We start from the raw sequence: 27,978 nt of genomic DNA, 5'->3' as shown, positions 1-27,978 counted from the left end.
GAAAGGAAAGTATAATTTATATGTACAACCAATAAACCTGATACAGAAGAGGGGATCAGGACAGACCAGGAGTGGGTGTGAAGAGAGACTGGGAAAGGGGCAGCAAGAAAGTGAAGGGGCAGCAAAGAGGAAGTGGGGGGTTCGCCATGCAAACTGCCACTCTCCCCGGCCCCTCCTGGGAGGGGGGATGTGCCCACATTTCCCTAGCCTGCCCTCCACTATTTTGCTCTGGTCCCAACGACAAGGTAGCTCCCAAGACCCTGACTAGGTCCCCTGCCTGACTTATACAAATTTAGTCTGTATCCAGGCCTTGAGGAGGGAGGGTAGTAGAAGTCTTCCAGGAACCTGAGCCCCAGAGCTGGGCTTCCACCACATCTGGCCCATTGTATTCTCTCCCACCCTTCTAGGTTACCTGGGTCCCTAGAACAGGTTGGGGAGCTCCTCTTTGGCTTGAGGGAGTATCACCCAACCATTACTCTTTTTGTAGGGGTGGTCCTTGGTCCCTAGGGAGGGGGGAACATTCCCAACACAAGATGCCGGTACACAGGAGGTAACTGAGCCAGTGAACGGCACCTTTATTCTGAGGCTGAACAGCAATTGACTTCCTCCCTCATAACTGCTGCACCCTCCACGTGGGGAGAGGTAGGGGACGGTAACATGCAGCCGCCCCTCCTCGTCCCTTCCTCCCTCCCAGGGCTCATTTTCATCCCTCTCTAAAGTCCCCCTCCTCTCTTCAAAGCTCTCTTCCCCACAAAAGTTCCTAAAGGCCAGGCAAGGCTGATTCTCCACTTCCACATGAGATAGAGCTGATTCTGCAGGGAAACGGCTGGGGAGGCTCCACCTCTTTCCTCCCCACAACCATTTACTGGGAAGTTGTGTATACTTGGCAGTGTGGGAGGAAGGTACTTGGAAGACCCTGCCAGCCATCTCCCACCCAGACTTCTTCTCACCAGCACAGTCTTCAAGGCTTGGTGGGAAAGGTGTGTGGGAGTGGAGAAAGACAAAGGGCCCTTCTTGAAGAGAGGAGCTGCAGAGAGGGGCAAAGGGGTTCCTAGCCCAGTGATGGCCCAAGGGGTGGGGAAGGTGGAGGGCTGGCAGCAGGCCCCAGCGCTTGAGCTGGGGGTCGGCCTCGGGGACGGGGCCTGGGTGAAGGGCAGGCCTGGGATCCAGTCAGTCGTCTATACAGATCACCTCCCCGGCTCGGGGCTCCTTCCGATCCAGCCCGTCTGACACCAATGCCCCCACCATTTCCTTCTCCTTCTTCACAAGCACTGGAGGGCCGTTGGTGGCGGCTGTTTGGGAAAGGGGTAAGGAAAGATCAATCTCCACATCACTCCCAAACGTCACTTCATGACAATGGTGAATTCTCACTTCTAGGTCACCTCCTGCCACTTCCCGTTGCCCCACGTAAGGGAGGGAAGACCCGGGCAAACCCCTTTCCCTGAGATTCCACTTTGTGCTACATGATTGAACACATGTTCCCACTCTCTAACCCCTCGGGTTTCATATTCACTTTCCCTTGAAGGAACCCGGAGGGAGGTGGCTCGGGTAGAAGACACCAAGCCACAGATCTACTAAAACTCTGGTTTTTAATAAAGGGGACTGAAGAGGGGTTAAGAAAGGGATGGGTGGGGGGACAGCCTAGAACAACTCTATCCCATAAAACACCGGATACCACCAAGGAAATGAGATGGACTAGAGCAGTTAAAGGGCAGCTGAGCAGAAATAAAGTTTGGCAAAGGAGGAGTGTGAGTAGCAGGGGGTAGGAAAACACCAGCTGACCTGTGATGAAGGACCCTGCAGGCATCTGGCTGTAATTGGCGCCTGCGGCGGCCAGGGCCCCTACGGGTGCGGCGCTGAAGGCCGCCCCGTACCCCGGAGGTGTAGCGTAGGGACCCGGGGGGAAGGCCTGGAACAGAGAGGAAGCAGAAGTTGGAGTTAGTTCATAGTCTGTGACAGGAAAGAAGCTGTAGGGGAGACGTTATGAGCCACACTCCACAACTGCTAAGGGTAGGATACACAGGCAGGGAGACTCACTCAAGGGTGATGACTGTGTTCTAGCAAGTTGTTTTTCCATATTGTATAGGATTCTGATGGAAGTGTTTGTATGTGTGCAGGAGGAACACAAACAGGGAAAACTGGAGCTAGGGGGAAAGAGGGTTACCGGTGTGGGGTGAGGCTCCGTGCCCTTGCTGGCCAGCCGGCTGAGGATGCTGCGCTCGGACATCTGAAGGCGGGCTGCGATGGGGGGTATTCGGGACAGCGTGGCTGGCAGGCGGGTCACGTCCGCCTTCATGTCGCTCAGCAACTCCTCCAGCTGGTTCAGAACTGGGGCCCGGGCCACAGAGAAAGAAGGGCAAGAGAAAGACAGGGAAATACAGAGATGGAGCCAGGAAAAGAGAAGCATCAGATGGACAGATACAGGCAGAAAAAGAGCAAGAGAGGAGAACACAGATGTCAAAGAACCAGAGATCAAGAAAGTAAAAGAAGTAGATGGAAAACAGAAGCAACTCAGGGGAAAAGAAAAAGTGTCAGGAAAAGAGACAGAGAGACCAGATTACCACAGAAGACAGATGGAGAGAAAGAAGAAAGAAAAAGGGAGTATGGAGGAAAGGAAGATGGGGGGACATTGGAAGACATGGGGGCGGGGAGTTGTCAGAACATCTCATACTGGAAGAGCAAGGTTTGGGGTTGGGGATGATGGGGAGGAAATAGTCAGGAGGCATGGGAGGTGGTAAGTGTCAAAGCTTTAAGGAATCACGGTTTTAATATGTAAGGAGAGAGGGAGGTTAGAAGGTCAGTATTACAGATTCAAGGAATTAGAACAGGGATCAAAGGGGCCAGGAGTCAGTGACTACACCAGGCAGGATTAGATGGTTAGAGGGCTTTGGGATATAATCTCTATCATTGGCAAGGTGAGAGGGGGTAGGAGGAAAGGTCGAAGGTCAAAGGGAAGTTTCATGGGGTAAGGTCAGAGGCTTGGATGGGTGGTAGTTTCTGCCTTATGGGGTGAAACACATGTGAGGGAATGTGATTTGTTTGATCACAGCCAGGGATCTGTATGGTGCATTCACAGTCCAAGGCCCCTAACTGGATGATGTTAGCAGTATGGCAGGCATGCAGTTCCACTGCCAGTGAAGAGGCCCCACTGTGTGGAGGGGACACAGAGGCTGGGGCAGGTCCCTCTATTGGGCACGGATGTGAATGCTATCAGACATGGATGAGGGTTGGCTTGCACAAGTCCTAGAGGCTAAAATCCAAGGGGGTGCCAGGTCGGTAGGAGTGGGGTTAGAGGTCAGAGGGGGATGGTTCAGCAGGTAGAGGGGTCAGAGGGGTGGGAAGATTTTGAGGGGTGCGGGGTGAAGACTTACGCAGCGTTGTGGGCCCTCCCCCGCGCGGGGCCGCCGCGGCCCTTACCCTTGTGCAGGACGGCGTTGGCCGGCTTGTTCCCCGCCAGCGACTCCTTGGAGAGGTGCTGGTGGCTCTCGGCCAGGCACTCGGCCTCGGCGAAGCGGGCGTGGAGGGCCATGGCGGGGTGCGCCGGCTCCTGCGACAGGTTCAGGTAGGCCGCCCGCCGCAGCTGCTCCTCAATCACCAGCGCCTGCTCCAGGAGCTGAGGGCACAGAGTTGGAAGGTGAAGGTAGGGCTCTGCCAGCAGTGGGTGAGGGGGTGGGGGGGCGGACATAGCAAGAGACCCACCCTGCCCTCACTGCTGGCCCAGGGCACTCCTAGCTCCAAACCCACTGCGAACCTCGCATCAACCCTGACCCAGAACACACTCCCAAGCACAAGGTTACACTTTGGTCTTGGCCCCAAGTATCACCTCAGCCCTGAAGGTGTTAACTTTCCCTAGGTTCCAACTAGATCTGGTCTCACTTCTGACCCAAGCCCGTCTATAACCCGCTCCTTTCCTCCCTCATTCCCACCTTGAACCTCCGGGCCAGGAACTTATTTTTCATCTCCAGAAAGTTCCCCTTATTGGCTTCAGTTTTAAATGGCTCGTTGATAATGGCAAATTGAGCATCATTCTGGATGTCCTGCCACCGTGCATAGCCATGGCTACCAATGAAGGAAAGGGAAACATCAAGGAATTTAACAGGAATGGGCTTGGCTTTGAACACTTCTTCCTTTTGGCTTGACTCCCCAAAGTGTGGCACTAGCCCTGTCCCTGGGTGTGAAATCATCTTTTTTTTTTTTGCCAGCTTGAGAGAACCTTTTCCTTCTTGCATGTGTATCAAAGGATACAGGACAATCCCAGCCAGAAGCCAATAGTCATGTCTTCTGTGCCAGATCTCATTGAGTTTCCCCGAGGAAATAGCTGCCCGTTCCTCATTCTGCCACAGTGTGTGAAGCTCTGCAAAGAAGGCAGCAGACAGAAGAGGTAACAGGGTTTTGCAGACTGCACTCAGTCCAACAGACAGGTAGAGATGGAGAAACTGAATAATGAAAGGGAACTAAGGGCTCCTGAAGAGGAATGGGTAAAGGTTAGGTTTGGAACAAACTCAGTTCTAACCAGGTTCGTTAGAATTAAGAATAAAGGTGGGATTAGGGCCAGCTTTGGAGTTAAGAGGGATACTTAAGAAAGATTTAGAGCAAGGATCGGAGTCAGCATGCAACATACTTCATTGGAAGTTACTTGGAATTAAAGGTAGCAGGAAGCCTCAGGCAAAACGAGAAACCCCATGAGGATGAGCAGATCCCCTTGAGGAGCAGAAAGCAGCGAGAGTCTCCCCAACCTGTGAAGCCACCATCGGCGATATTGAACATGAACCGGGGCTTCTCTGTCTTTTCCTCTCGTCGCCCATTGGACCGTGGCTCATCTCGAGGCCCTGGTCGAAGCTCCCGGTCACCTTTTACATCTTCTGCTAGGACAGACAGGGCAAAGCTCACACCTCGGGACACCCTCCTCCCAGGTCCCAAGACTACTATCTGTACTGTACTGTACTGGCCTTTCAAACAGCTACCCGCCCAGGACCCAAGCATTCGGTTCCCCAGACTCCACCTCCCCTGATGCCCTCTGGGACCCAGGTGTCCGGTCCTTCCACCCATTACCTCTCTTGCCCAAATCCCCTGTTTCCCCCTCCGGCCTCTCCCTGTGTTCCTGTCCATCCAACGGCTTCTCCTCCCCCCTTTCTCCTGGCGTCGACTCTGTGGCTGTGGGAGGGGGTAGGGGATAGGAAGGGAGGATGTTACCCTCATCCCCTGACCCCAGAAGAGGGAAATCCCAAATTCTAATCCCCCATCACTCCTAAGGCCATGCACCCACCTGACTTCTCTCTGTCCCCACGGTACCCAGGTTCAGGCTCCATCTCTCCAGGCACCCCTGGCACCTCATCCTCTAGAGGAATCTTCCTTGGCTCCAGCCGCTCCCCAAGTGATGGGGCTGGGCTGGGGGCATCAGCCTGGAAGAGGACAATGGGGTCAGGATGAGCCAGAGGGCTCCCAGGTACCTGGCCTCCAAGCCCCCTCCCCTCCCGCTCCACAGGGGAATCCAGGGAGCCACACACCTCTGTCTCCATCTTCTCCCCAATTCTGCTGTTCTTCTCTGGCTTTTCCTCCTGGTTTTCAGCTTCCTCCTTCTCAAGAGGTGTCCTTATGCCTTCTCCTTTCTCACTTGGAGCTGGAGTAGCTGCAGGGGAAGGCACAGTGATAAAGACAGAGATTCTCCCGCCCTGACTCCTGGCTCCCTTTCTGTCTCTCCCACCATCCTGACTTCTGATTACCAGGTTTAGAGGTGCAGGGACTGTTGGTAGCAGAAGCCTCAGGAGTGGTGGGAGACGTTTTGGTAGGAGAGGAGGCTCTGGAGGAGCGCTTAGAATCGGCGCTGGGGTCAGGCATCAGTTCCGGCATTGACCAACGCCCATTGATGTGCTCAAACTCCTGCACCTGGGGTGGCAGGGTGGGAGGGTTAGGTGTCAGCTCCAGGCGCTTACAGACAGGAAGCTCCAGTCTCCTCCATCTCACACCAGCGCAAGCTTACAACTCAGGGACAGAGGCAGAGGAAGGACAGAGACTAGGCAGCCAGCTTGATTCTTTGGGTGACAGGAAGACTGATACCTTCTTTTTGACGAGAGACATGACTCCAATGCGGGTCAACACCTGCTGGCGACTCAGTCCCTCCCGAGGGACCCCATCGGCAAAGGTTTCAGAGCCGTCTGCCCCAGGCTCACACAGATGGCGCATGAACAAAGACACATAGGCCCTAAGGAGCATGGGAGTGGGAGGAGGGTTAGGGGAGCCACAGAAGGGGTATAGGGCAGTGAGGGAGGCGCGAGGATGACTGAGGACCCCCAAACCCCCAAATCCCCAGGTGCTTCAGGGCTCCTCCCCTGGGCCTCTCACTCTCACCATTACCAGCCCTCCAAGTCCTAACTGTCCCCCTGCGCCCCACCCCTGGGTCTTTCCCTTTGGCCTTGGTACTTAATTCCTGGGCCCCATCAGTCAGCTCTTCATCCTTTCCACCAGCTCCTCCTGCCAGGTTATTGTGGTCAAGTAAATGTGAGGCTAGGACAGCCCAGGAGAGGCTCCTTGCTTCAACGCCCCTCCCCTGGAAAGGATGCCTGGCCCCTCTACTCTAGGCTCGGCTGAGGGGAGGTGGAGTGGGCTGAGACCACCCCCCAGGAAATCGAGCCAGGAAGTATTGTATGACAGGGAGGGTGACAATCAGTTGAGTAAGGTCACATCATATGGCGGCCCCAAGGAAGAAAGGAGCACCCAAAGCTCTTCCCCTTGCGTCCAACTCAGCCCTGTATCACCCACACTCACTTAAACTCCTTCTCAGTCTTGCCCCTCAGGTCCCGCACCAGCCACTGTGTGGTGAAGGCATCCTGTGGTGGCATCCCCCAGCGCATCACAGCATTGAGGAAAGCCTTCCGCTGACGGGTGTTGAAGCCCAGCACCTGAGGGTGGGAGCAAGGAGGCAATGGCGACAAATGTCCAGGGTTCTTAGGTCTTGTCCTTTCTACCCTCAGTGATCCAGGCACCAACTTCCAACCCCCTGCCCTCATGCCCTCTTGGAGAACTCAGGAACACTGGGCCCAGCTCTCACCTCAATGTTGCCCCCGACTCGGGCCAGCAGTGGAGGCAGTGGCTTATCTTTCTCATTCCGGAGCTGCCTCTTTGACTGTCTACGCCCTGAGGGTGGGGATGACATCAGTTAGCTGAGCCACCACCACCTCTAAGCCTCAGTCCTCCTTAGCACCCCATTCCCACAAGATACACAACACAGGAACATTCCTGTCACATTTGAGGTGCTCCCAATTCTCTCCCAAGCACTTCAGAACTACTAACCCACTAAGTCTAAAAGAACCAGTCATATTTTAACATTAACAGCTGATATCTGACAAAGGCCCAGATTACCAGTGGGAATGGAAAATGATATGGCCTTTCTGGATCTAGCCTATGTGGTCACACACACCGAAGTTTACTAGCGGAGAGACTATGAATATTTCTTCCTTTCTGCTCATCTGCAATCGAGTTTTTCCACACACACACGAAGACTTTTTTACTTGTATAAAAACAGTGGGCTTAAAGCAAACTGGACAATAAAACGGGAAGAGGTGAGGTAGAGTCAGGAACACAGATGTCACCTTCAGGACGTTCATCGAAGTCTTCATCCTCCTCCTCTGAACCCACCGAGTACTCTGACTGGTTGTCTGTAGGGGTGGAAAGGGCCCAGTGGTCAGGGAGGGCTCTCGGGATATGCCCATGCTGAGGCCCTTTCTGGCTGGATTCCTCCCTGCCGAGACTTGTCTACCTTTATTCTGGCCTTGGTCCTTCTGGGAACACCAGCTCACTGCCCAAAGTCTGACTTGGGAGCCGCATATCCTACACCATCTCCATTCACCGCCCACCTTCAGTCTCTGGGCCCCTCTGCTTCTCCTGCAAAACCTACTCTAAGCAATGGCCCTGGGTGTCCACAGGATGCCTGTGCAACCACCGAAGAGTTTAAATCTCCTGCAAACCCACCTGGCCTCTGGGTAGTTCCTAATGACTCTACCTTATGTCTTTCCCTTTTAGCAGAGGAAGGCTCTGACTTCTAGGCTTCTCTCTTTCCCTCTAAATAGCTCCAGCCTTCCAGTCCCTAGTCATCATCACTTCCCCCGCTTTTACTGCCTGCATCTGGGGCAGTCCTCACCTTGGTCTTCCTGAGCAGCATCATTGTAGTTAACTTGCTTGCGAACCCGCTTGCCCTTGCCTAGATTCCGGGCTAGGTCTTCCTGCTGTTGCTCATAGTGATGCCTCAGCAGCTTCTCCCAGTAGTCAGGGTCCACATTCTCCTCCTGCTTGATGATCTCTCGCTCAATTTCCTCAATCTGAAGGGCAGCAGAATGAATGAACACTGGGGGTCTCCTTCTTTGCTAATCCTTCCACTGCAAGGAAGTCCCTACTCTGCTGCGTCAGCCCAATCCGGTCTCCCCACTCCTGCAGCTTCGTGGCTCTGCATACATTTTCTGGACATTGCGCATGTTCCATGCCATCTCTTACCTGCAATGTGCTCTCCTCATGTTTTCTAAATCTCTCCTCTAATCCCTCTGACAGTGTTTCTCCTGCACTGTCTCAGAAGGTACCCTTCTGTGTTTACCAGTACTGTCTGTGCCTACGTTTCTCTCTGAAGTCCAGTCTCACCTATTAGACGAAGAAGTTGTTTGAGGTCCACTACTGTTTTAAGGGGGACGGACCCTCCTACTTCAAGGCCAAGTAAAGGATACTGCCTTCTGGAGATGGCCTGGGATAGATAATGTCTGGCCCCCAAAGCCTCTCACCTTGTCTTCTTCCCGCACGACGTACTGTGCCACCTTGAAGGAGCTGAGATACTCATTCATGTTCTGCACGTCAGTGTCCTCAGTTGCATCCTGGTTCCGGTCCAACAGCCGAGCGATGGCCTCATTGTCATAATGAATCACACTGCTGTCCTCCTCCTTGTTCTCCCCTGGTGAGAGGGAAAACAAAAGGGAACTTTGGGTTCCAAAGTTTAGAAAGGCTGATGGGAAAGCTTCTACTCTGCGTCCTTTTCACAGGAGCCCTAGAGAAGGCTCTTTCCCTGGGAGCCAATGTTGAAAGGTTTTTGTTTTGTTTGTTTTAACCCTACAGGCAAAGAAAGAGGCCAACCTTCCTCCAAGGGCTACTAAAAGAAGGCTCTCCTTCCTTCAAAGGCTGCAGAGAAGAGTTGTTTTTCTCTCCCCAGGGGGCTGATAAGTACTCCTGAGAGAGCAGGGGCCTGCTTTCACAGAGCTGCAGAAAAGGTTCTCACCCTCGTTTTCATCCTTGAATAGCTCTTCAGTGCCAAATTTGAGAATGTCGTCAAGCTCCTGCTTGGACATGGAGCCTGCCTTGGAGCCCAGCCCAGGCCGCACAACCAGGTGTGTCAGCATCATCTTTCTCTTGGCCACTTGTGTGATTCGCTCTTCCACTGACGCGCGGGTCACAAACCGGTAAATCATCACTTTGTTGGCCTGGCCAATCCGATGAGCCCGGCTAAAGGCCTGCAGGGGCAAGAGAAAGTGGCGGGTGGGTCAGGGGAGTGGCCGGGGAGAAGCTGCCCACAGAGCTGCCTCAGGAAAGAAGGCTGCTGAAGAAGGGCCTTCTCTCCTCCCAGAAGAGATTTATTTCTGACCCCGGAACATGACACCCTCCTCCATGAACCCACATCTCCTTGCTAAATGGTGCAGGGGTTCTAGGATGCGAGTTCCCACCTGGATGTCATTATGGGGGTTCCAGTCAGAATCAAAGATGATGACAGTGTCAGCAGTGGCCAGATTGATGCCCAGGCCCCCAGCTCGGGTGGACAGGAGGAAGCAGAATTGTTGGGCCCCAGGAGCTAGGAGGTGAGAGTTGGATCAGGTTTTTCTTGTACCCGGTAGTTCTGTCCACCTGCTCCTAGATGTTCTCTGATGACAAACAACCATGCCCCCAACTCAAAGCCTAAGTTTCCAATGTCCCCCAAGCCAGTCCCCCTCCCATCCCAGGGACCTATCACAGGTTTCTCAGGCCTCCCACACCCACCAGGGACCAGTGTATCTCCCTCACCATTAAACCGATCGATGGCCTCCTGCCTCAGGGCACCCGTGATACCACCATCGATGCGCTCATACTTGTAGCCTTCATAGTCTAAGAAGTCCTCAAGCAAGTCTAACATTTTGGTCATCTAGAGCAAGAGAAAAGGATGGAGTCTGGAATAATGAGGTGGTGGGATGCTTGCTTATTCTAACTACTCCTTTACACAAACTCAACCCTAATCTTTACACCTGAACCCCTGCCCTGTCTTAAGCTCCTCATTATTCCACCTTCTTGTCACACTCTCTTTTCTTATTTTTATTTATTTTTATTTTTTTTTGAGATAGAGTCTCATTCTGTTGCCCTAGCTGGAGTGCAGTGGTGCCATCTCTGCTCACTGCAACCTCCACTCCTGGGTTCAAGTGATCCTACCGCCTCAGCCTCCCTAGTAGCTGGGACTACAGGCGTGCGCCACCACGCCCAGCTAATTTTTGTATTTTAAGTAGAGACAGGGTTTCACCATGTTGGCCAGGCTGGTCTTGAAACTCCTGACCTCAAGTGATCTTCCTGCCTCGGCCTCCCAAAGTGCTGGGATTACAGGTGTGAGCCACCAGGTCTGGCCCTCTTGTCACACTCTCTTGATTTAAGATTGTTTCTCCTAAGGCAGAGGTTCTCTGAGACCCATGAAAAGGTTTCAGGGAAATCCAGGAACCCCCTGAAAATCCGTACAAAATTGTGTCATTGTATGTGCAGTTTTCTGGAGAGTAGACCCAGAGCTTTCATCACATTTCCAAAGGGTCTGTGCCCTTCACCCTCACCTGCCAATAAGATGAAGAAATAATACCAGTCCCTAAGGAGGCAGATGGCTCACCCTCCCCCTTCCCTCATGCAGCTTTGAAAAGGAACTAGAGCTGGACCTCAACTTCCAGCAACCTTAAGAACAGGCATCAGAGGCCAAGAATGAACTTGCTATACAGTAATCCCAGCACTCTGGGAGACCGAGGCGGGCAGATCACCTGAGGTCAGGTGATGGAGACCATCCTGACCAACATGGTGAAATCCCGTCTCTACTAAAAATACAAAAATTAGCTAGGCATGGTGGTGCACGCCTGTAATCCCAGCTACTTGGGAGGCTGAGGCAGGAGAATCACTTGAACCCAGGAAGCAGAGGTTGCAGTGAGCCGAGATCGTGCCACTGCACTCCAGCCTGGGCAATAAGAGCGAAACTCTGTCTCAAAAAAAAAAAAAAAAAAAAAAAAAACTCTTACAGGAGGAATCTCCTCATTTGTCACACCAGAGCAGCCACAGGAAGACGGTAAGAAATTAAAGTCTGGAGGATGAGGAGAGGGAAGAGGAAGCAGATGTAAAGACAGCTAAGGGCACAGGTCACCTGCGAGAAGATGAGCACTCGGTGTCCTTGCTCCTTCAGCTTTCGCAGCATCTTCTGGAGCAGCATGAGCTTCCCAGACGACTTAATAAGTGCCCCACCCTCATAAGCCCCACTGGGGAGTTTGGGGGACTCCTGAAAAGGGAGGAGAGAGGAGGAGGAGGGGGTCAGTTGGAAACATGCCCCCATATTCTTACCACACCTAGAAGGCCAGATGCCCGGATCCAGCTTCCACATGTTCCCAATTCCTACTGTTCTCAGAGACCCAGTCCGTGGCTTTCCAGCCCAGCTCCACCCCTGTGGCTCAATACCCACCTCCCCACTACTCCCCACCCATGTTTTCTGAGAATGGGCGTTCGATCAGCTCCCTGCTCTGTGTATCTACCATAGCAGCCACGGGAAAAAGGTATGGATGGTTGCAGCACTTCTTAAGATCCATCATGATATTAAGCAGCGACACCTGGTTCCCACCACCTCGTGAATTCAAGGCCTCAAAATTTCGAGTCAGGATGTATTTGTAGTATTTCCTAAAGGCCAGGAAAGGGGTGTAAAAGAAACATAAATAAAGGAAGCAATTATGATATTGCACTTGGAACGCTCCCATCAATCCCCAAGCCCTACTCCAGGCAGCTCGTCTTGCATCTTACTTCTGCATGGGGCTTAGCTCCACCCGAACGATGAGCTCTGTCTTGGCTGGCATGTTCTTAAAGACATCTGCCTTGAGTCTCCGCAGCATGTGTGGCCCCAGCAAATCATGCAGTTTCTTGATCTGGTCCTCTTTGGATATGTCAGCAAACTCCTCCAGGAAGCCCTCCAAGTTGCTAAGAGCCAGAAGAGAAGAAAATTAACAGGTCGGCAAGTTCCTTGCCCCTGATCTCAGACTTACCACCTCAGATTAATCCTCTACCAGCTCATTTTATCTGCTCCACCTCTCATCTCTGCCAGCTACCCTTAGGGAACCACTTACTTAAATCTCTCTGGGGTGAGGAAGTTCAGGAGATGGAAGAGCTCCTCCAGATTATTCTGCAATGGGGTTCCTGTCAGCAGCAACTTATGATCTATCTTGTAACCATTGAGAACCCTGAAAAACTAAAAGATGGGGCAAGGCAAGGCAGGAAAATGGGCTTATTAGTGACAAGTGACCGACCCACAGCATCAGCCTTTCCCTGCCCCAGCTCCCATTTCACTCAGGATCAGAGGCCCCAAATCTCTGGCCCTCTCCCTCTTCCAACCTGGACGTCCTCCCAGACTACAGAAAATCCCCAGAATTTTTGTTGTTTTTTAGGACCAAGGCAAGTGGGAAGTCCACAACTTCAAGTTTTTTAGGTCTGGAAACCTCACTCACCTTGGACTGGTTGTTCTTGAGTCGATGGGCCTCATCTACCACAAGACAGGCCCAGCGGATGGAACCAAGTGCTGCCTGATCAATGGTGATCAGCTCATACGATGTCAGGAGAACATGGAACTTCACCTGTGCCTCCCTCTGCCAACATAATTATTGCCCATTCAGCTGCCACCTAACAACCATGCACCTACACCTCCAGAACCAGACGCCTTGTCCTGACTGTGGCTCCCAACAGGAGCCATTACTCTGTTCTCCAAGCAGGGATTACAGACCATGGCTCCTAAACCTCTGCCCACATTTCCAGTACCGACAGATCCATGTATGCCCCTGGGAGTACCTGCCATATCTCTAGGATGGTAGTGCAGAGACAGGAGGACAGGTGGAGGAAGAGGAGAAAGGTGAGGAGGGGAATAGAGAAACTGAATTCCTGGCTGAGAAAAAGAAGTGACAGCTTTGAGGGTCTCAGAGGATATGAGGTAGAGGGTCTTACCTTCATCTTAAAAGCTTTCTTGCCCCCTTTGATGGCATTGTCCTCAAAGGAGAATTCATTCTCACGAATGATGGCCCGGCTGTCCTTGTCACCCGTGTATGTCACCACATAGAATTTGGGTGCCCACATCTGGAACTCCCGCTCCCAGTTAATGATGGTAGAGAGTGGGGCACTCACCAGGAAGGGACCTTTTGTGTGGCCCTGGGAGTCAAGAATGGGGGCAGCATAAGTCTAGGCTAGAGGCTGTATACCCTAGTCCTCTGCCAGCTACACCCCTTTATCTTCCCCCTCCCCACTTCCCCAGTCCAGGCGGTCCCCTTCAAGGTCCTAGAATCCAGCACCTCCTTGTAGAGTGAGTAGAGGAAGACGATGGTTTGTATGGTCTTGCCCAGCCCCATCTCATCAGCTAGAATGGTGTCAGTGCCCTGGGCCCAGGAGAAGCGTAGCCAGTTCAGCCCTTCCAACTGATACATGTGCAGGGTGCCTCCAGTGGCTGTGATAAACCGTGGCTGAGTCTCATATTTCACGGTAGGCTATAGAGACAAGAAGTCAGAAAGCTCAAGGAAATAGTCGGCGGCTCCTCCAGTCTTAGTCTCTTCCTCCCTGGCATGGATACCAAGTTGGATTACAATTCCCTCTACTATGGCCTGAGTTTACAAAAGTTCTCACATCTAGTCTTCAGCCCCTCCCCCTCATTCCTTAAGACAATATCCAGCAGCACCATGGGGAAGGGCCAGCTGGTGACAGAGCCACCAGTGGGCTATCTCTAGTGGCTCCTGCCCTTTCAGGCCAAAAGTCTTAGCCACTCTTGGGGCAAGACTGGATGCTGAAGGAAGAGCTACTGTTCACAGAGGTTACTGAATCTCTGGGAAGTTCCATCAGTAGCCCTTGGAAAATCTTCGATCACCATCGCTCCAGAAACAAGAAATGACAACTGAGAGGACTCACATCATTAGTGGGAGAACTGGGAGGCCCATCACCCTGTAGCTCCTTCTTCTTCTTCTTATACTTGCGGGGCTGGGCAGGGTCTTCCCCCATAATTAGTTCTCTGGAAAAAGAGTGGGTCTGAATGAGGCCTCATCCTTGGGAGTCCTACGCTTTCTTTTCTGAACCCATTCCAGACCTACTTCCCACTGTCCATGACCTAGATTTTCCCATATTTCCTTTTTCCCAGGCTCTTTACCCTTGCCCTTTGGATTTCACCTCAAGAGCCAGCCCTCGCCACTCTTGAACATCCTCTTCTCCACTACTCAGCCAGATGTTGTTTCTGTTCCTTACACTACCTCTTTAGCAAGCCCATCTCAAACAACCCAGCTCAGGTGGCCATTGCCCTGAACTCCAGGTTGAATCAGTCCCTACTGTACCCTCATTTTATGCTGGAGTTTTGGCTTTCACGCCCTCATCATCAGAATCCCTTGAATCCACAAGCTCATTCCCTCACCGGTGTCTCCAGTAGCTTTGCTTATGTTCTTCATATTCAGGGATATTCATTTCATCTTCCTCCCACGTGGACTGGTCATATGGTAAGTCCCTCCATTTTACTAGATAGTGGTAATTCCCCTTTTTATCCACACTGTGGGGCAGGAGGCCATGGGGAGGAGCAGGAGGAAAATATTGCACAGATCACAAACAGAAAGAAGGCCTGAGAAACGCAATTATCAGCAAACACACAAAATTTGTCACCCAACCGTCAACAGTGAGCTGCTGGAAGGGAGATTGGAATAGTTGACCTAGCAGCCTAACCTTCTCAGGATGGTATCCTAAAAATCAGCTATCACAAAACATTCCTGGAGATCCCTCCTTATCACTTGTTCACCTAATCACTAAGTATTTTCCTCATGGAACTCAGAGTCTCGTGGGGAAGGCAGCATTGAAATAACTAAATACATACCATTAAGTTTAAGCAGTAATAAGTACTATGAAGAAGAAATATTCAAAACACTGGTCTGGATGAATTATGTCTCTCATGTTTTGCTTTCATACCCTCATCCCCAGACTGATGTGCTATGTCTTATGCCACTGGAGATGACAGGAGGCAAAGGACAAAAGAGGCACTGCCTGGCCGGATTTTCCTCCTGTTTTCTCCCGTTCCCCTGGAGGAAACAAGGCCAGAAAGGCTGGAGCTACAGCAGAGGTTATCAAGGTTAGATCAATTACCTGGTTAATCAGCAAATACTAACATGGGGCCATCACCATGGTAAGAATAATGTCATATACCAGGTCTGACTTCCCAGGGACCAAGGATTCACCTGTGGTTGATGATACGGTGGACGGTCATCCACTCTGGCTTGATGCCAAAACGATAGTACTTCTCCTCCATCTCAGCATAGTGTGGGTCTTTCACTTTACGCTTGTCACTCTTCCCATCATCCTCGCCGGAGCCATAGTCCAGGGGTGGGGGCTCATCCATGTCATTCTTCCGCTGGTAGTTTCGATACATAACCAAATGGAAGATTTCCAGCTAACAGGGCACAGAAAAAAGGGAAAGAGATAGTCCTGACACTCACAGAGGACAACAGGGAACCGGGAAGAGGCCGGCAGGAGGAATGGGACAGGGAAAGGGAGCTATGAAAAAGGATGGATTGGCCGGGCGCTGTGGCTCATGCCTGTAATCCCAGCGCTTTAGGAGGCTCAGGCGGGTGGATCACCTGAGGTCAGGAGTTCAAGACCAGCCTGGCCAACATGGCGAAACCCCGTCTCTACTAAAAATACAGAAATTAGCCAGGTGTGGTGGCACACGCCTGTAATCCCAGATACTCAGGAGGCTGAGGCAGGAGAATCGCTTGAATGCATGAGGCAGAGGTTGCAGCGAGCCAAGATCGCACCACTGCACTCCAGCCGGGGCAATAAGAGAATAACAGGCGCGTCCCAGCACTTTGGGAGGCAGAGGCAGGTGGATCACCTGAGGTTGGGAGTTCGAGACCAGCCTGATCAACATGGAGAAACCCCGTCTCTACTAAAAATACAAAATTAGCCAAGCGTGGTGGCGCATGCCTGTAATCCCAGCTACTTGGGTGGCTGAGGCAGGAGAATCGCTTGAACCCAGGAGGCAGAGGTTGCAGTAAGCCAAGATCATGCCACTGCACTCCAGCCTAGGCAACAAGAGCGAAACTCCATCTAAAAAAAAAAAATAGAAAAAAAAAGAAAAAGGATGGATTAGAGATAAATGAGTCAAAGCCAAGACGGAGAATAAATAAAATGAAACAGATGCAACAGTTTCAGAAGACAAGGCCTGGGTGGGGCTCTTACAAGCAAGAGATAGGGAATGGGATTAGAAACATGGAGAATTTTTTTTTTTTTTTTTTTTTTTTTTTTTTGAGATAGAGTGTCGCTCTGTCGCCCAGGCTGAAGTGCAGGGACACGATCTTGGCTCACTGCAAGCTCCGCCTCCCGGGTTCACGCCATTCTCCTGTCTCAGCCTCCTGAGTAGCTGGGACTACAGGTGCCTGCCACCACGCCCAGCTAATTTTTTTGTATTTTTAGTAGAGATGGGGTTTCACCATGTTAGCCAGGATAGTCTCGATCTCCTGACCTCAGGTGATCCACCCACCTCGGCTTCCCAAAGTACTGGGATTACAGGCGTGAGCCACCACACCCAGCCGAGAATTTTTTTTTAAACAGAGATGGGGTTTCACTATGTTGCCCAGGCTGGTCTCAAGCAATCCTCCTGCCTTGGCCTCCCAAAGTGCTAGGATTATAGGTGTGAGCCACCATGCCCAGCCAGGAATATTATAAAACATGGAAAAAGACAGATAAGGAAGGACATGAAGTTAAGAAAGGCTATGCTATATCTGAGGGAAGAAAGCTAACGGAGACTGAGAGAAAGAGGACTGTAGACCGAAAGAACCACATATGGAAACTAAGCAAGTAGGGTATGAAGGCCACAGGCCTGAAATGAGAGAAAACAAAGAGTATGGGAACCCAACAAACAGAGGAGTAAGAGAGGGAGAGGATGGCAGGAAATGAGGTCATGGGAGAGAGGGAAAGAAAAGGTCCTAGTACCTGAAGCTCCTTGGCCCAGGAGCAGTGCCAGTAGGATAGTCCTACCCACTTGACAAAGAACTCTCGCTCTGATCTGCCTTGAAGAGGACGGGGGGGTGGGACATCTGGATTTCCATCTGCCTGTTGAGGGGCTGGCACTGCTACAGGTGGCTCCCCCCACCGCCAATGTAGGATCTTCTGCACTCGACCCTTCAGCACGGGGCACTTTGGGATGGACACGTACAAGGAGGAGGAAAGAAAGAGGCAGAAAGAACCCATTGTTAGATGAGAAGATAGGGGTCCCACAAGGGTGGGGGAGTGCAGAGAAAGGAAAAGCTGGACATGTGGGCCCCAGGGATGGGGGAAGGGATCAGGCCTGACAGTAAATACAGAGGGGAGACGTTTCCACTCACTGTGCATCGGGGACACAGCCATTCACCATTGGGAATGTCAGGCAGGGGAGGGTTTAGACAATGAATGTGGTAGGAGGAGATGCACGCGTCACAGCACAGGAGCTCCCCGCCGTCCTTGCACACGCGGCAGTACTCCATGTGATCATCCTCCTCCTCCTTCTCCCCTTCCTCCTCTCCCTCCTCTTCGTATTCTTCTTCTTCCTCCTTGGCCTCCCACTGGACCCCCTCCTTCTCCTAGGGGGCCAAGGATAGACACACAGACAGATGGAAGAAATTAAGGAATGAAACTGGAAGATACAGGCAAAGACAGGACACCTGAATCCTAGAAGTGCAGAGAAGACTGGTGGGAACTAAGGAAAAGGACACTCCAGTTTCAGAAATGTTGATTGTGGGAGAAAGGAATACATTAGGATCCTAGACACTCGGACATCTGTTACTAAGAAGTCCAGCCATCTGGGGGCAGGAAGAGGGTAAGTGAAACCAAGGGGGAAAGAGATGGGTGGGTTCCTCAGGGCCATCAGATGCTGGCATTAGGTACTCACACAGTGAGGGCAGCTCCATTTGCCCTCTGGAGCCCGGTCAAGCTCAGGATCAAGGCAGACGAGGTGGTAGGCACGAGGGCAGGTGTCACACAGAATAATTTCCCCACCCTGCTGGCACACCTCACAGTAATCCTGGTGATCCGTCTCGTAGCCATCAACCTCCTCCTCCCCGGCCACTGCAGGACAGCCCAGGACTGTCATATACCCCGGTGGAGGGATAAGGAAGCAGGGCAGGGGGAGATGGAGAGAGAGAGGGAGAAGGGTTGAAGAGAGAAGTCAAAATTGAAAATAAGAATGAGAGGACGGCCCACTGACAGGATCACACACAGTCAACACTCCTTACCCTTCTTCTTCTTCCTTCCTGGCCGGCCTCTCTTTAGTTTCTTGGTGCGGACAGGGCCATCAGGCCGGCCTGAGGCACTGTGGACACTGCCACTGTCCAGGTCTGATTCCTCAGCCTCTGGTTCAGGACCTTCGTCGCTCTGAAAAACATACTGCCCATAGCCCCGTGGCCGTCAGTGAGGCAGACTTCATTCTACGCCCTCCCCAGGCCTTTGGCTTCCTGTTCCGCCATCCCTCACGGATCCCTGTCTCTGGATCCTTGGCCCTCACGGATCCCTGTCTCTGGATCCTTGGCCCCCAGGTGTTTAGTAGACAGGGACGGGTCACTCACCGAGCCTCCTTTCTTCCTCTTGCCACCCAGAAGCCCTAGTTTTATTTTGAGTGGTGCCATTTTCTTTCCCCGAAGCTTCTTGCGTCCATCAGGCACTCGGGGGCTCTTACTCCGCCTCTTATGGCCTGGACCTGAATGAGGAGTCGGGGTGAGAAGAGGAAAAAGGAGAGGTCATGACATCCTGGAATTATGGAGGTCACAGGGGCCTCTGGATTCCTCTGTGGGCTGTGGTTTCACTAAGCCCCACTTCCTGGAAAGCATCTCTCCTCCAGCAATCAGGGCTGGGAAGGCGAGAGTTCCAGACTCTAATGTGAAGACATGCAGTTTGGAAGGTGAGATGACAGTTGTTGGAAGAGAGTTCCCTACCTTTGCCCTCTTTGGTTTTGGCTCTTCGGATGGGTGGGGGCTGGATATCAGCAGCAGGGGGTGGTGGAAGGGCGGGGGGTCCGGAGGGTGCTATGGGGGTGGCCGACGAGACAGCAGCTGACACCTGCTCAGCTACAGCTGCTGCTGCTGCTGCCGCTGCCGCCGCCACAGCAGCTGCTGACCCCTTGAAGGGGTTGTTGGCGCTGAACTCTCTCCATTTGGCCCCAAGGATGGTCATCATCTTAGACATTGGGATCTTAGGATTCTTCTTAGCAATTAGGGGCCTGTAAATATAGAAGCAGAAAACTCGGACCCTTCACAGATGGTCTGGGAACACTGCCATCTCCCCTCATCAATTAAATCTATGTACATGCTAGGATTCCTGGGTGGTGAGAATATGTCCTATTAGGAAAAACAGCCATTTAAAAAAATAAACAAATAAAAAGAAGTTTAAAAAAAGCGGGGAAAGAACAGGTTTAAAAAAGCATTAAAAAAGAAATACACGCCAGGCACGGTGGCTCATGCCTGTAATCCCAGGCTAAAGCAGGAGGATTGCTTGAGCCCAGGGCTATGAGATAAGCCTGGGCAACAAAGTGAGATCCTGTCTCTACAAAAAATTAAAATAAAAAAATAATAATTAGCTGGGTGTGGCAGCACCTGAGGCTGAGGCAGGAGGGTGGCTTGAGCCCAGGAGTTGGAGGATATAGTGAGCTATGATCACACCACTGCAGTGCAGCCTGGGTGACAGAATGAGACCCTGTCTTTAAAAAAAGGGAAATAGGCTGGGCACGGTGGCTCACGCCTGTAATCCCAGTACTTTGGGAGGCCAAGGTGGGAGGATCACGAGGTCAAGAGATGGAGACCATCCTGGCCAACATGGTGAAACCCCGTCTCTACTAAAAATACAAAAATTAGCTGGGCGTAGTGGTGCGCACCTGTAGTCTCAGCTACTCGGGAGGCTGAGGCAGAAAAATTGCTTGAACCTGGGAGGCAGAGGTTGCAGTGAGCCAAGATTGCGCCACTACACTCCAGCCTGGCGACAGAGTGAGATTCCATCTCAAAAAAAAAAAAAAAAAAAAAAAAAAGGGAAATAAAAAACAGCGAAATAAAACTTAAAAGCATAAAAGGTTAAAATAAAATCAACAAAAATGCTTTACTTTTGTATACTACTTTACAGTTCATAAAACCCTTTCACATACATTCCACCTTATCTTGTCCTCACAATAATACTCTTGAGTTGCTGATTCTCTGCATTTTACTAGTAAGTTCCATGGGCCCTGAAGATGGGCTTCCATAGGACGGAGTGTGAAAGAGTCAGACCATGCTGGTTCTGCTCTGGGGTGGGGTGCTAAACTCTTGTGCGGACATGGGTGATCCATGGTGCTGAGAAAAGCCCCAAGTTCAGCAGTAAGGTAGGTGAGACAACATTACTAATGACAGTCACCAGTTACTGAATGCTCCCTAGGAGCCAGGCACTGACGGTACTGTGCTTTCCATTCATTATCCCACCAAACCCACACAGATTCCTATGAGGTATATATTATTATTCCCCATTTATAGAAGAGGAAATTGAGGATTGAAGAAGTTCAGTCACTTGCCCAAAATGTAACCAGATGTGAACCTCAGCAGCTGCCTCCAGAGCACTGAATTGATATGTTAAAGTGCCTTCTCCCCAAAACAAAATACATCTGCACTATTTTTTCTTTTTTTTTTTTTGAGACGGAGTTTCGCTTGTTGCCCAGGCTAGAGCATAGCAGTGGCGTGATCTCGGCTCACTACAACCTTTGCCTCCCGGGTTCAAGCGATTCTCCTGCATTAGCCTCCTGAGTAGCTGGGATTACAGGCATGTGCCACCACACCCAGCTAATTTTTTTGTATTTAGTAGAGACGGGGTTTCACCATGTTGGACGGGCTGGTCCTGAACTCCTGACCTCAGGCGATCCACCTGCCTTGGCCTCCCAAAGTGCTTGGATTACAGGCATGAGCCACTGCACCCGGCCCATCTCTGCTATTTTCTACTCTACTATTCTCTACTCTTCTTCAGGAGCCACTGAAGCTCAGGTCCCACTGCGAGCAGTGGACCCTCCATTATTACCAGGGCCTAAGGAAGGGGCACAGGACCTGCTAAGTGAGCAAAGGAAGTTCAGGAACACTGATGGTATCTCTCAGGTCCAGTCTAGAGAGAAGTCACAGAGCAGAAGATGGAGCTGTTGGGGCAGGGGAGGGCTCACTATATTCTGTCCTCACTTTATTCTGTTGCTAAAGAGTTCTCTAACGCAGCACTGGAATCATGATGGCCCCTCCACCCCTCGCCCCTCAGTGAAGAGTTCTCAACTGGGGTTCTTGGATCCTTATGAGTCTAGGAGTTCCCTGAAATGACGTGTAGAATTTGGTGTGTATACACCGTGAATTCTCTGGAGAGCAGTTTCATAGCTTTCATCAGATTCCAAGGGGTCCAGGACCTCCCTCAAATTAAAAGTGTCAATTAGCGAGGATTCCCCAGTCTTACCGCACCTCATGAACTGGCTGAAGGCTTTGTAGTTGGTGAGCGTGTGGTAATCCTCCTCAGAGAACACATGCTCCACATCCTCCAGGCCCCAGGTCAGAAGCAGAGTTGCTGATGACTTCTGTTCCACTTGCTGCGGGAGAGGGGCTTTGGTGAAGTAGGTGCTCCTCCAGCCCCTATTCCAGGCCCCACACAGGCCTGTCTACCTACCCACTAGCTTCCCTGGGCTTTCTTGCTTCTTGCCCCATTCTCCAGTCCAGTCTCCATTCCTCCCCTCCTCATGCCCGTCTTTAATGCAGATTTCTCACTCGCATTCCCTAATTCTACTCACCTTTTGCCCCCCATCTCCCTCCCCCTTTTTCCGCCGCTTTGTCTTCTTCTCCTTTTTTTCTCGGTGCTTCCTTCTTCGTTTCCGACCCGGTCCGGTTCCATATTCACTGCCCCCACTCTCTGACTTCTCCCGGTACTCATCTCGCTCAGAACCAAATTCCTCCTCACTGTCCTAAGAGAAAGAAATAAAAATAACATTTATTCATCCCTACCATTGCCAGAAACTGTTCTCAGCACATACCATATCTTACCTCTTTTAATCTTCACAACAATCCTGTGATAGTAACTAATTTTTTATCTCCTTTTTTTTTTTTGGAGACGGAGTCTTGCTCTGTCACCCACGCTGGAGTGCACTGACGTGATCTCGGCTCACTGCAACCTCCACCTCCCGGGTTCAAGCGATTCTCCTGCCTCAGCCTCCTGTGTAGCTGGGATTACAGACGTACCACCGCGCCCGGCTAATTTTTGTATTTTTAGTAGAGACGGAGTTTCACCACATTGGCCAGGCTTGTCTCGAACTCCTGACCTCAAATGATCTACCCAGCTCAGCCTCCCAAAGTGCTGGGATTACAGGCGTGAGCCACTGCAACCGGCCTTTATCTACTTTTTACAGATGAGGAAACTAAGGCACAGAGAGCCAAATAAACGGCCTGGTATCCTAGACAGAGGAATGCTGGACTCTTGAATTCATACAGTCTTCCAGAGCTTGTGCTTTCAACTGCTTCTCTTTGCTGCTGAGGACACACTGACAACGAGGCTCTTCACTAGGTTGCAGTGAATGAAGTTAGGGTCCCAGATCCCTGAGATACAGGCCAACAGTGGCAGGGAAGTGGGGGGCCCGGGGGATCAAGCCTCCCTGGCTTCAGAACCCCACCCCCACACCAGTAATCAGGACCAGAGAAAATGTAGGTCTCTGAGAATGGGTCTCTTGAGCCTTGCCACAGAGTTAGGAATTCTTGACACTTACACGCTTCTTGCGTTTTCGGGGTTTTCCTGGCTTGTTCTCCTTCTGCTTCTTGGGTCCTCGTTTTCTCTTCTTCACACCCAATGCTGAAGGCAGCAGCCGAATGTCATCCTTATCTTTGAAGTAAAAAGCATCAGAAAACCTAAGCCTCTAGGTTTCCAGCCTCTGAGGCCCCTCAACTTGCCCCTTCCCCACCTCGGCAGTTCCCACTCTCTAGGAAGCATTAACTCCTCCAAGCCCTGCCTCCCTTCACTGGATGCAAACAGAAAGTGTTTCAAGTACTCTGGGATGCTCTGGTTCTGAATGGGAGGTCAGGGGTCAGAAGAGAAGAGCAGCCAAACCACTCCCCTCCCTCCCCTCCTACTAACAAGAGACCAGGCTCCAGGCCATGGGCTCTGACTGTGGCAGGTCCTTTCAGTCACCGCCAGGGCTCCTCCTGCCTTCCCCCTCACTTCGCCAGCTGGCACCCTGCCCAGGAACTGGGGAAGCCATGCCCAGCTGCTGGCCTGGCCTGACCCCAGCACTTGGAGTGGGGAGACACAAGCTGGCAGCTCCCTAAGCCAGATGCTGGGGAGGGAGAGCCAAAGGTGGACACCTGGGTTCTCACACTAACACCCTGGGGCCCTGACATCCTTTTGCCAAGAGGGAGGCCTCTATTTACATTTCCTCGGATAATTACCAGGCATCCTGTCACCCCAACACAGTCCTGGAGGAAAAGAAATCCTCAGCTGGTCATTTTTACTTCTTGCCCACAGGATCACAGTGTCTGCCACCTTCATCACACAGGAGAAAGTCTCCACAATTACCTAAATATTCCTCCTCCCAAGTAGCCTAAAACCTACCTTCAATTCTATTCCCATCTCCCTGCTCCCTTTGGGAACTAGGGGGCCATACCCTTTGTTTCCCGATCTCACCCTTCACCTCCATATTTTGTTCCAGATATCCTGACCCATTCATCTATACGCAGTATGGGAGACCCAAACAAAGATATAGGCACAGACAGACACACCCAGCATATGCCTTCTCAAAAGCACGCGCGCGCACGCGCGCACCCACACCCACACACACTCTCAGGCCCACAAATCCAGAGGATGGCCTGTACCTGCTTCAGCAGGGATAGGTCCCTGGCTTTCTCCCCAGATGTCTCTGCCAGAAGGCCCCAGGCCCCCCACCCCATTATCTGTGAAGGTGTCACTCTGTGAAGGCTTGGGGAACGGAGAGTTACCCCACATAAAGGAAGACAGGATGCCCCACAGACCTGGGGCCCTGGAGCTCTGGTTCACGTCCCTCCCCTACCAAGCACTAGACTAACCAGCCAGACCTGTCTAGTACAGAGAGAGGCAGCCGATGCAGGATGGGAAAGCCTGGGCTTGGCCCAGCCCCTAGCTCTAAGACACACAATCCTTTCTCCTTCCCTCAACAGCCAACGGAAAATTAGCCACAATTAACACCAGAGGCCTCCGTTTCCACTGCCTCAGAGTCGCTGCCTCGCCTTCCTTCAGTGCCACCTTTCCTGCTAACTCCAGCATCCTGTGTCCCCTTGTGCAGGAAGACACTCTAGGACTGTGTGCGTGTGTGCAGGGGGGTGGCTGCCAGAGCCCGGGTGTGAAACGGAATGGGGACTGTAATAGGAAGTCAGCAAGGAAGGCGCCATGCCCCAGCAGCCGGCTCCCCCTGGCCCCAGGGACTTCGGTTGACTTGAACATGGAAACGCAGGCTGCCGAGGCAGTGGCAAGGGCAGGCCAACTGGCTAAGGTTCAGGGACACGGCCTCGGCCACCACCAGCCAGGGGTGGTGCACAAGCCGGTTCACTCTACTCCCCACCCCAGCGGGAGGTTCCCGAACTTGGGCAGACGTCGGTGGCGGGAGAGGCAAGGCGAGAACGGCAAGGAAAAGCAAGGAAGGGTAATAAAGCAAATCTAAGTCCCAACCTCGGTCTCAGCAGCCACTCAATGCTGGCCTGGAGCCCAGACTCTCCCACATCCCCGGCTCGGATCTCAGGGAGGCAGGGAGGAGAGAGGCGGGGGCCGGAGGGCGCAGGGCGGAGCCTGGCCGCCCGAGCAAGCGGGAGGAGTCTCGGCCGAAGCCTCGCCTCCCGCCCGCCCCTCTCTTCTTCTAATCTCACCATCAATCTCTCACACATATATTTATTTTTTCTCAAATTCCCCTCCCTCCCCCACAACGCACCACCATAATAGGTCTGCTGCACATGCGTACTGCAGGCAGGGGGTGGGTTTGTATTTTCAGACCTTTTGCAAAGAAACTACCAGAATTTTCCGCACCACCCACAATCATTCCCCACCCCCACCCCCAAGGAATCACATCTATATATTATGTTATATTATTTCTCTCGACTTGCCAGAAGGGGGAGGGAGAAGAAATGAGTTTTTGGCTTCCTGCTCCCTTCCCCCACCAACACGACTGCTATTATTTTAAACGTTTAACAATGTAAGGAGACTGGAGAGAGGGGGAAGGGATAAAATTGGTCTTGAGTAAGAATGTAAAACAAAATGGTGAGAATCAAAGCAGTCGGAATGGAAAACAATGGAAATCTCTCCTGTGCACAAATGCATACTCTAGACAAGGAAGAGCGAGGGCAGCCTGAACAAATTTCCTTAGAGGAGGGTTCTTTTCCCCACACTTAGGTAGACAGAAATAATGAGTGGGCTAAAAATATTTTCCCGAAGTTTTACCTCCGAAAGTCATCTGAGGGGGTGTATCTGGGTCACTCATTCGACTTGGAGGGCTGAAAGGGAGATAAAAATTGCCCAGGGGGAGAGGGGAGGTGGGTTTTCATTTCAGATGTAAAATGTAAGCAGCCTCTGACGTCTCTTCTGGTCTATTCAGAAAGCCAAGAGGGAAAGGGGAGGCCGGGTTGACACAAAGACCCATCTCAACCTCGGATCCTTTCACGCTTCTCTCCCCAACGTACCCAGATCCGGGACCCACACCACCCCACCCCAGACTCCAAGTCCCAATACAAATAGGTGAGCGCTGCCAAGCCCCTGGCAGGACCTGGCGGCCTTTCTTTCCCTCTTTTCAGCGCCTCTGCCGGAGGCAACCCCAAAGGCACCCTCTCCCCACAACTCCTCATTCCTCCTCCTCCTGCCAAGGCAGGGGGCTCTCTGGGAGAACTTTTTCAAAACTTTACCCTTTTTCAGACAAGCTTGGGGGGCGGGGAGACTTTATCCAGTTTCCAGGAGACACACATCACTCCCCGACCCACAAGAAAGCACCCCCCGCTCCCCCAAAGGTCGTCTCGGCTAGACAGGAACGTTTGCCACAGAAGCCACACGGATCAATATGACAGTTTTACAAAGAGCCCGGAGTTGGCCGTTTTGAAGTTTGGTGCATTTGTGCCGCATGGCAGCCAGAGGCCCGGGGGTGCGGAGGTCCCCCTGCTGTTCCCCAAGCAGGGGATGTGGACACCCAGATGCTCACCTATCCCAAAGAAGACTAGAAATCACTCCACTAGGAGGGTGGTCTGAGGGGGACACCGCTGGGCGCCTGACGCGGCGCAGCGGTCTGGAGAGCGCCGCCCAGAGAGTGCCGCCGGGTGACTTGTCACCTCGGGGGACGGGTGCTGAGTGATGGTCAAGCTGCAGAACAGCTGGGTGGGCAGTTCACGCCCCCCAACGTGCTCAGGGAGTGGGTGGTTTCAGCGAGAGAGTGAGTGACAGTGAATGGCAGCCACGTGAGAGTCACAGCTGGGCAGCTTGGCCACCCCAGACTGACGGGGTCAAGAGGGGGACCCCCCCCACCGCACTTGACACAAAAGAGCCCAGAGCCCCGGCGAGATGAAGGGGGTGGAGCTGGGGGCATCTGGTTCCCCAGACACTCTTCTCTCCGCTCCCCAATCCGAAGGGACTGCTGTCCCTGCACAGGCTGGGGGAGCGAGGGGACGAGCTCCAGTCTTATTCCAGGAAGTGGTCTGCGTGGACTGTGGCCACCACCTGCCCCTACTCAGCAGCCCACAAACATTCACAAGACCCCTCCCTCGCGTGCCACCGCATGCCCCTCAGTTGGCGGGCACCTAAGTCTCCGCGGGTGGAGGGGGGTCCAATGGACACCGTCCCCACTCTGCCTGTCCAAGTCCTGAGCGGAGGGGGCAGGCCCGTCGGCTGCTCCGTGCGGGGAAACCCCACTCTCCCTCGGTCCAACCCCACCGGGGCCAGAGCCCGAGGGGCGCTCGCGCGGCCGCCCCTCCCCCACGTGCCCCTCCCCCACGCCGCCGTCCGGCCGCCAGGGTCTCGGCGGTCCCTCGCTCGGCCAGGGAGGGGGCCCTGGCTTCGCCTTGGCCGTTTCCTGCCTACCCCCTCCCCGCCGAGGGTAAAAAAAAAACCTCCTCCTCCTCCTCCCCCGAAAGCCGCGACCGAGTGGCCCGGTCCGCGCGCGCAGCTCGCGCCCAGCGCTCTCCAGCCGGGGTGGCGGCGGCGGCGGCGGCGGCGGTGGCGGCGGCGGCGGCGGGGGAGGGGTGCGGCGGGGGAGGGGAGGAGGCCTGGCCCCGCGGTCGCAGCCGCCACCGCCCGCCCCGACCTCCCGGACCGCCGCGGGGCCACGGGCCCGAGCCCCGGATTCGCGCTCCGGATTCGCCTCGGCTCGGCCGCGCGGTGGGTGCCTCGCCCCCGCCCGGCTTCGCGCGCCCGCGGCTCCCACTCGGGCTTGGGGGGGAGTCGGGGCGGCCGCTTACCTGGCGGCGGGGGTGGCGGCGGCGGGGGCAGCGGTGGCGGCGGCGGCGGCGGCGGCGGGAAGAGGTGGCAGCCGGGGGGGCTGTGGCGGTCGCGGCCCCGGTCGTGGCCCGGCCCGCGCCCGAGTACTCCCTCGTCGTCGTCCTCCTCATCGTCCTCGTCGGCCGCCTCCACCTCCTCCTCCTCCTCGTCGCCCTCTTCTTCCTCCTCTTCTTCCTCCTCCGACACCACCATCTCCTCCTCCTCCTCCTCCTCGTCCCTCAGAGGGGAAGCCATCCTGTGGCTCTGGCCCCCCCA

The 27,978-nt window shown here is 53.1% G+C and overlaps 2 protein-coding genes and 1 non-coding gene across 16 annotated transcripts in view; 1 reads left to right on the top strand and 2 right to left on the bottom strand.

The window, feature by feature from the left end:
* On the bottom strand, positions 1–27,978 carry CHD3 (chromodomain helicase DNA binding protein 3). 14 transcript variants are annotated; one of them, XM_055102000.2, is made up of 41 exons: positions 26,435–26,723; positions 25,687–25,832; positions 22,997–23,109; positions 22,031–22,201; positions 21,708–21,832; positions 19,194–19,477; positions 18,828–18,958; positions 18,498–18,636; positions 18,155–18,348; positions 17,613–17,846; positions 17,221–17,424; positions 15,468–15,679; positions 14,660–14,791; positions 14,167–14,266; positions 13,560–13,751; positions 13,219–13,419; positions 12,729–12,866; positions 12,351–12,472; positions 12,031–12,204; positions 11,769–11,910; positions 11,387–11,518; positions 10,030–10,147; positions 9,696–9,820; positions 9,254–9,485; positions 8,766–8,932; positions 8,138–8,315; positions 7,590–7,655; positions 7,049–7,134; positions 6,766–6,899; positions 6,058–6,202; positions 5,724–5,886; positions 5,508–5,629; positions 5,267–5,402; positions 5,053–5,154; positions 4,737–4,865; positions 4,246–4,354; positions 3,927–4,059; positions 3,372–3,613; positions 2,165–2,328; positions 1,783–1,909; positions 1–1,292 (listed from the first exon to the last, which is right to left on the bottom strand). In XM_055102000.2, exons 2-41 carry the CDS (start codon positions 25,724–25,726, stop codon positions 1,052–1,054), a joined length of 6,099 nt encoding a protein of 2,032 aa, XP_054957975.1. In that variant the 5' UTR covers positions 25,727–25,832; positions 26,435–26,723; the 3' UTR covers positions 1–1,051. The 14 variants fall into 14 exon arrangements, with proteins under 14 accessions (XP_054957975.1, XP_034797358.1, XP_034797364.1 ...); XM_034941467.3 differs by lacking the exons at positions 25,687–25,832; positions 26,435–26,723 and adding an exon at positions 27,684–27,978 and having other exon boundaries at positions 18,498–18,648; XM_034941473.3 differs by lacking the exons at positions 25,687–25,832; positions 26,435–26,723 and adding an exon at positions 27,684–27,969 and having other exon boundaries at positions 3,418–3,613; positions 4,737–4,862; positions 18,498–18,648.
* Positions 6,495–6,633, bottom strand: LOC112437670 (small Cajal body-specific RNA 21). The gene has a single exon (XR_003026228.1). It is a non-coding gene; the product is annotated as a small Cajal body-specific RNA 21 (non-coding RNA).
* NAA38 (N-alpha-acetyltransferase 38, NatC auxiliary subunit) overlaps positions 27,005–27,978 on the top strand; it is a 29,154-nt gene continuing 28,180 nt past the window's right edge. Inside the window, exon 1 of the transcript XR_010110616.1 lies at positions 27,005–27,603. The gene's annotated coding sequence lies outside the window, so the exon portion shown is untranslated. The remainder of the gene's footprint in view (positions 27,604–27,978) is intronic.

This window comes from Pan paniscus, chromosome 19 (genome assembly GCF_029289425.2).
Source record: "Pan paniscus chromosome 19, NHGRI_mPanPan1-v2.0_pri, whole genome shotgun sequence".
Classification (NCBI taxonomy): Eukaryota; Metazoa; Chordata; class Mammalia; order Primates; family Hominidae; genus Pan; species Pan paniscus.
Note: the sequence above shows the minus strand (reverse complement) of the source record. Positions and strands in the feature narration are given on the sequence as shown.